The sequence below is a fragment of the Rhinoderma darwinii genome, chromosome 4, assembly GCF_050947455.1.
Source record: "Rhinoderma darwinii isolate aRhiDar2 chromosome 4, aRhiDar2.hap1, whole genome shotgun sequence".
NCBI classification, from domain to species: domain Eukaryota; kingdom Metazoa; phylum Chordata; class Amphibia; order Anura; family Rhinodermatidae; genus Rhinoderma; species Rhinoderma darwinii.
Genome location: NC_134690.1, coordinates 240238393 through 240245955, shown reverse-complemented (window position 1 = coordinate 240245955; position 7563 = coordinate 240238393). Strand labels below are relative to the sequence as shown.

Genomic DNA, 7563 nt, shown 5'->3' with positions numbered 1-7563 from the left:
GGGACGGAGCCCACACCCCAGTTGCCCTCCCTGTAATCCGGCCCTGTGTACATCATTCTGCATTGTGTTTAATCACTTATTCTTGTTTTGCTGTCAAATAATGTTCGAGGTATCCTTAAATCAATATTTTATAGAATTATAAGTTACTTAGAATTGGTGAAAGTCAGCACTTGTTAAAAAAGTGTTACAGACCTAAATAACCAAATGGAGAGGCTATCATGCTTGGCAACAAAACCACAACCAATAAGGAATTATGTTAATTTTAATAAAGGAAGAATATCCTAAAATCTGTGCCTTGAAAAGAAAGCCATTCACTACAGTGTAACATTTGGCTGCTGCATGGCCTTATAATATCCAAGTCTAAGAATGTATGACATATTGTACTTTTCACAAGAAAACAACATGGCAGCTTCAACAATTGGCATTAAATAGAATGAGTTGATAAAAATAGCAGTGACCAAGTTTTAAGACAACATTTCTTAACATAATGTGTGAAAGCATTATAAGAGTGTGATTCCCCTTTAAATTTGCTGCTGTATGAATCATGATGGCAGGTGCCACAAACAACGACCAATAGAAACGCAGGATTTGAATTTAATGTATGAAAAAAACCATCAGTTGGTGCCAGTCAGTGAATGCTCTTTCTAGAGATAAGACAGGCTTCTTTTTTTCTGATCAAAGCGACTCAGGACTTTTTTTTATTGATTATTGGATCCACTTCAGCGTGTTGGGAGATTCACCACCAACTGCCAGTGAAGAGAGGTAAAATACCCAAATATAATAAATGGAATTGCTGATTTATGTCGTCCCAGGCAGCGACAGTTGGTTACTCCTTTATATTAAAAAACTGAAATTGGTCAGTGGCTTTAACCAAAATAACCAAAATATGGAGAAACATGGGTGAATATGAATAAATATGTAGATACTTGGGGGATTATGAATAAATATAGAGTTATTTGGGTGGTTATGAGTCAATATGGAGAAACATTGGTGACTGTGAATAAATATGGAGAAACATGGGTGACTGAATAAGTAAATATGGGGGTAATTGGGGGCTTATGAATAAATATAGAGATATATATGGATGATTATAAATAAATATGGAGACATTTGGGTGATTATGAATAAATCTGGAGATAATTGGGTGATTATGAATAAATATGGAGATAATTGGGTGATTTTGAATAAATATAGAGATATATATGGATGATTATAAATAAATATGGCGACATTTGGGTGATTGTGAATAAATATACAGCTGTCCAGTAATTATTTTTTATTGTATTTTAATGATGGATTTTTCTTAACATTTTCTTTATGTATTTTTTCTGTTTAGAAGAGACAACATGAGTTCCAGGTAAGCTATGAAGTATATTTTAGTGGCTCAGTTACTATATAGGGAGGGACAGGACATATACAGATATGACAGGGCTTATAGTGACTGGACTGTGATCTGCCATAGATACATTTACATATATAGATCTTCTTCAGAAAGAATCATATTCCCACATTTTCATGTTAATATTTCCGTCTCTCTAAGATTCCCAGGAAGAGGAGGAGAGACCGCCCGCAAGAGGAAGAGAGAGCTCATCGCTCTTTATGAAGAAGAGACGTAAGTGCAACATTTTAAGACAACACAACAATGTATTAAATGTTCTCCCATTCATCCACGCACGGGTGACTGATCACCGGGGCGACTTTATATCAAGAAAGAACAACCTCTTTAACTTACTATTTCACATTTTTCTCTCTCCGCCTTCCGAGAGCCATAACATTTTTCTTTTTCTGTCAATGGAGCAGTCTGAAGGCTTATTTTTTGCAAAAAAATGTTTAAAACGTTTTTATTGGCACCATTTAAAGTACTCTTTAATGTACTGGGAAACGGGGAAAAAAATCATTGTAGGGTGCAATTGGAAAAAACTGTAATACCTCCATTGTTTTTTGTATTTAGTTTTTACAGCTTTTATCGTGCAGTAAAAATGTAAACTTAACGTTATTCTGCACACTAATATGATTACGGCGATGCCAAATTTATATAGGTTCTTTTATGTGTTACTACTTTTTACAAAGAAAAATCTATTTGTTCAAAAAATTTTATTGCTTTGTGTCGCCATTTTCTGAGAGCCATAACTTTTTTATTTTTCCATGGATTGAGCAGTGTTAGGGCTTATTTTTTTGTGGAACAAGCTGTAGTTTTTATTAATACCATTTTTGGTATATACAACTTTTTGATCACTTTTTATTATATTTTTTTTAGAGCCAAGGTAAAAAAAAGAACAGCAATTGTAGCATAATTTTTTTATTTTTTTATTTTTTTTACAGAGTTCACCTTGCGGGTTAAACAATGTTATAATGTAATAGTTCTGACTTTACAGACGCAGCGATACAAATTCTGTTTCTTTGTTCAATGTTTTATTTAAGTATGTTTACATTTTTTTATTATTCTCCCTAGAGGACTTGAACCAGCGATCGGGGGAATGCTGATACAGTATACTGCAATACTAATGTACTGCAGTATATTGGGATTTTGCGGTCTCTACTGTAAAACACAGCCGACACCCGTAGAGTATGGAGCGGGCTCCGGCCGTGAACCTGCTCCATACTTCTCCCCCTGCACCATGACATACAATGTCATTGGGAAGCTCTATAAAGTTATTTCAAGATTTTGAACAAATTAGTTAAATGCTTGAAAATGATGGCCAGATGATGGGTGCTTTTGAGGAGTAGTAGTCCAGTAGTGACAACCCAACATTCACACATAATGACAACCTCTCTGCACAAATGTTATGGCATTACCGCAGGACTAGAGATTGTAGAACTTCTTTTTCTTTAGGTGACAATGTGAAGTTTTATTCTTAAGACTTAATTGTCTGTATTAGTGATTTTTAAGATTGGACCGTTATTAATGTAATATTTTATACTTCTGCCACAGTTCACCATCTGCCGTCCAAGAGGAGACCCAGAAGAGGAGGAAGGATGACCTGACCCAGCAGCAGGAGGAGATGGCTGCTTTCTTCAGTCTCCTTGGTAGGACTCATTGCTGCTTCCAATGGTTCCACACTAACCGACTTAATCCCATGGAGATGTCCTCCTCCATTATGTATTTAATATATCAGAAGAATTTATGTGTTTTGTAAAGTGTCCTCTCCCCAAACGTTATACCAAGGTTGTGCCTAGGATCACCCCCTTTCTCCTACAATCAGACTTGCCAACTATTGACACTTTACTCCCTTTTCTTTCTTTCATTAATTCTAACCAGGACTTATACAGATTTAGACATCTTTATTTTGACTTTTAACGCATTAAATACAGTGTCAAGATCCTTTAGGCTGGGTTCACACGACCACATTAACGTCCGTAATGGACGGACGTATTTCGGCCGGAAGTCCCGGACCGAATTCTGTGCAGGGAGCCGGGCTCCTAGCATCATAGTTATGTACGATGCTAGGAGTCCCTGCCTCTCTGCAGGACAACTGTCCCGTACTGTAATCATGTTTTCAGTACGGGACAGTAGTTCCACGGAGAGGCAGGGACTCCTAGCATCGTACATAACTATGATGCTAGGAGCCCGGCTACCTGCACTGAGTTCGGTCCGGGATTTCCTGCCGAAATACGTTCCATCCATTACGAACGTAACATGGTCGTGTGAACCCAGCCTTAACGTGACTTTTTCAATGGCTTTCCAGTGTTTTTTGTGTGTGATATCACGCTGCAGCAAGTTTTCAGAGTCAAGATAAACTTGGCTACATCCATATATCCAAATCCTATTTATTTATAACCTCAAATAGATTTTGTTGCTTTTCTGTATTTTCATCTAACATTTTATCCTGAAGCTTACTGAAGAAATAGATCAAATTTAAATCATTATATTTCTGTTTTTTTGTTCTAGAGGATGAACACATCAGGCTTTTTCTCGCCAGGGACAGCTGCATGAAGATTTCGGACAAGGTATTATAACATTGGGGAAAGAAATAGAAAATCTGCCAGATTATAAAATATCTACCATATTTAAATAAAAGGGCCTCTGCCGATGTGATAGGACTGGAGACATGCTGCACTCTATAACATGGTGACATTATAGTCATTAGTAGACGCCATAAGGACATATAACCACACATACAGTCTAGTTACATTGTTTCCTTATTAGCAATCATAGGAATATATTGACCGCATATATAATAAAATAGTAGTTATTCAGAAGGTAAATTTACTACCAGCCTCTAACTGTCCTTCTCATCCCACTAGTATCTCCTGGCGATGGTCCTTGTGTACTTCAGAAGAGCCGGACTAAGTACCAAGGAGTATAGAAAGAACTTCTTTCCAGCTTTGTGAGTTTCTTTTCTTTTATTGAGATTTACTTATCCTAGTGTATAGTAGCTCTCCCCTTTTCCACAGGTCCCTGTTTTCATACAACTGCTCAGCTCTACACTCTTCTGACAAGTTCCATCATTTATTTAATTACATTTTCTTTACCAGGTTCTTAGCCAACCAGTTTGAGGAGGAAGAAGATGATTATCGACGAGAGATCTACCCCTGGGCCTTAGGACAGAAATGGATTCTGAAGAGGGAACGTCTACTCCGTAAACGCAGCCAGTTACTCCTCCGGATTGGATTTAGAGCTTGGGTAGACCGGGCTACCTGTGATCTGGTGAATAAAAATGAAACAAACACTAGAGTCTTTCATGTAGAGCCTGCGGTAATAATGTTGTTCTAATTCTTATACTGTTTAATTCCAGATCATGGCACAAGACCCCTTGCATTGGGCATGGACAAGACAGAGGCAGTACCATCATAGCTGGGCAGTTCACTACTTCAGAAGAGATGAGAAATTCACCATCAATGGCCCATGGAGCATCCCCCCATCCTGCTCGCTTTGTGAGACCAGCCTTCTCCATCCTTGCAAGGGGAAATTGAGCCACGCAGACAAAAAGGAGGAACCCGGAACCACAGAGTCAGAAAACATCTTGGTAAGTAAAAGACAGGTGTGTTGGAAGGATTTTAACCACTTGATGCATCAGGACATCCCCGTATATCCTGGTGTGGGGGCTTAAATATGGAGCAGGCACACGGGCCGACTCCGCTTCATACGCTGCGGGAGTCAGCTATGTTTTCTAGCTGACACCTCGCACTATTAGCCAGTAGCAGATATAAATCTGCTGCGGTCGTTAGCGACCACAGCATCTAAGCTGTTAGAAGGAGGATGGCCCCCTCCAATAGCTCATCGGCCCCCCGCAATGTGAATGTGGGGTGCCAATGGTTGCCATGGCAGCCTGGAAGCCTAATGAAGACCCCCAGGTCTGCCTCTGGCAGGGCTTAACAGACCTGTAAAAAGGACAATGCACTGCAATACTTTAGTATTGCAGTGTGTTGTACCAGTGGTCTGATGATTGCTGATTCAAATCCCCTAGGGGAACTAATAAAATTGTTAAAAATAGTTAAATAAAGTTTCCAGTAGGATACAAAAAAAAATGTTGTCGTTTTTACCGCATGGTGAAAGACTTAAAAACAAAACCCCAAAAAACAAATTTTTTCCAATTCCACCCCACAAAGAATTTTATTTCAGTTTCTCAGTACTTTATATGGTACTTTAAATAGTGCTAATAACAACTACAACACCTACTGCAGAAAATCTTCACACCACTGCATTGACGGAAAAATAAGAAAATATGTCTCTCGGAAGGCGGGGAGTGAAAAACGAAAACATAAAATGGCTGTGGGTTAAGTAAAATCTTAAATACCAAACCTATCCCTAACTAAAAATCGAATTTGGATATATTGAACTAAGATATATATGGCTACTAAAATCTGAAAATTGGTTAGTAATCTGTCAGAATGCTCTGCAATGTGAAATACAGGAATTTACCTTTACTTATTAATGAGAACTTCATATAGTAGATTCCTAAACAAGGACTGAGTTATGTGGAGAGAGGATCTCCTCCTCACTGACTGTTATAGGCAATAGGGAGCATTAAGAACCTGCAAAAGTACCAGGTGCAAAGAGAGTAAGAATAAAATCTCATTATAGTTTATTAAATCCTCAATCCCATTAATGGAAACACAGAGAAAGAGATAACATCAGTATCTAGTAAGGACATATGTCATTACTATATGATTCAGAACATATCATCTCCATGATCTTCTTTATAGACTATGACACTAGATCAGCTGTCATTCTACATCAATGACTGGTTCTCTGTACGATGTATCAGCTATCACTGGCTGCGGCCACATCAGATAATATTTACCTACCAATTATTCGTTTCTAGATATAGTATTATATGTATCACTCCTCTCTGACTGTTTGGTAACATTGAAGTTATGGATCCTATAATGGACATGTAGACCAACTTTCTTTATCTTTCCACTTATAACTAAGATGTTCTGCTGCCAGGATGGGGACAAGAGCTGCAGGACCAACAAGGAGAAGAAGATCTAGAAGCCTTGGTGGATGAAGACCAAAGATTACATATCCTTTTTATTGCCGCACTCATGTACATACACACACCGTCACATACTCATGTACATAGTTATACATATACACACATACATACACACACACACACACGCACGCACACATGCACGCACGCACACGATCGCACAAGTTAGTCACATAGACATATATAATGAACACAATTGCACCCCCCACAGACAGTCACTTTACATGATCAGACATGAATCACTGTACATAGTCACACACAATCTCAACAATCACACACAAGATCACAAATCCACAGACACAATCACTGTAGGTAGTCACATGCATCACTAGGTAGGCACCTACACCTGCACTACATACATTTTATAGCATTTACCTCCCTTAGTATGCCCAGAGGAAGGGCAGTACAGCGGCCATGGTTTCCCTGCAGGTTTCCTCCACTGGGGGTTTTTCCTGTCCTGAGTGTTGCTGTACCCTCTACGTGAGTGATGGGAGGTAAATAACAATTACAACACATACACATACATATAATAAACTCCACATCATTACACATTCCTTACTGTGTCTGAGTCATTCTTTTATTTCTGTGTGTGAATGTAAAACGTCATTTCTAGAGGTTGTGTGCAAATACTCATCAATGACAAGGATATGCTATCAATATGTGACTGGTGCTGGTCTGGCCGCTGGGACCCCCACTGATCATGAGAATGAAGGGGCTGCTGAGCTTGGGGGACCACCGTGGCCCTTTTGCTTTTACCAGACACAGTAACATCTTGGTCTATGTGCTGTGTCTGTAACCCCATTCACTTGAACAGATGAAGCTGTTGATAAATTGATGGTAAAATCCAGTGGCTGGACCATATATTGATATCACATCCTAGTGATAGGCCAGTAGTTAGTATATGGTAAGAACTCCTTTATATACTAGGGTAAATGTGTATTTTTACTTATTTGGTTTACATATTTCTTTTTAGGGTGTTTTAAGATAAGGTGTTTTTCTCCCACAGATTTTGCCTTACAGTCACACTTCCTAACAATACATGATACACTACTCCGCATCAAGACCTGCATGTGACATAGAAGAGGCTCCGACTGTAGAAGATATCATGATCTGTCATTCTGCCCTT

General features: G+C 38.7%; 1 protein-coding gene and 1 long non-coding RNA gene across 2 annotated transcripts; both read left to right on the top strand.

Moving 5' to 3' along the window:
- Positions 1–1538: 1538 nt before the first annotated feature.
- On the top strand, positions 1539–3948 carry LOC142761060 (uncharacterized). Its single transcript, XR_012883490.1, has 3 exons — positions 1539–1612; positions 2933–3027; positions 3890–3948. It is a non-coding gene; the product is annotated as an uncharacterized LOC142761060 (long non-coding RNA).
- A 309-nt stretch (positions 3949–4257) lies between these two features.
- Positions 4258–6856, top strand: LOC142760508 (speedy protein 1-A-like). Its single transcript, XM_075863705.1, has 4 exons — positions 4258–4328; positions 4477–4648; positions 4737–4967; positions 6377–6856. Exons 1-4 carry the CDS (start codon positions 4258–4260, stop codon positions 6434–6436), a joined length of 534 nt encoding a protein of 177 aa, XP_075719820.1. The 3' UTR covers positions 6437–6856.
- Positions 6857–7563: the final 707 nt, after the last annotated feature.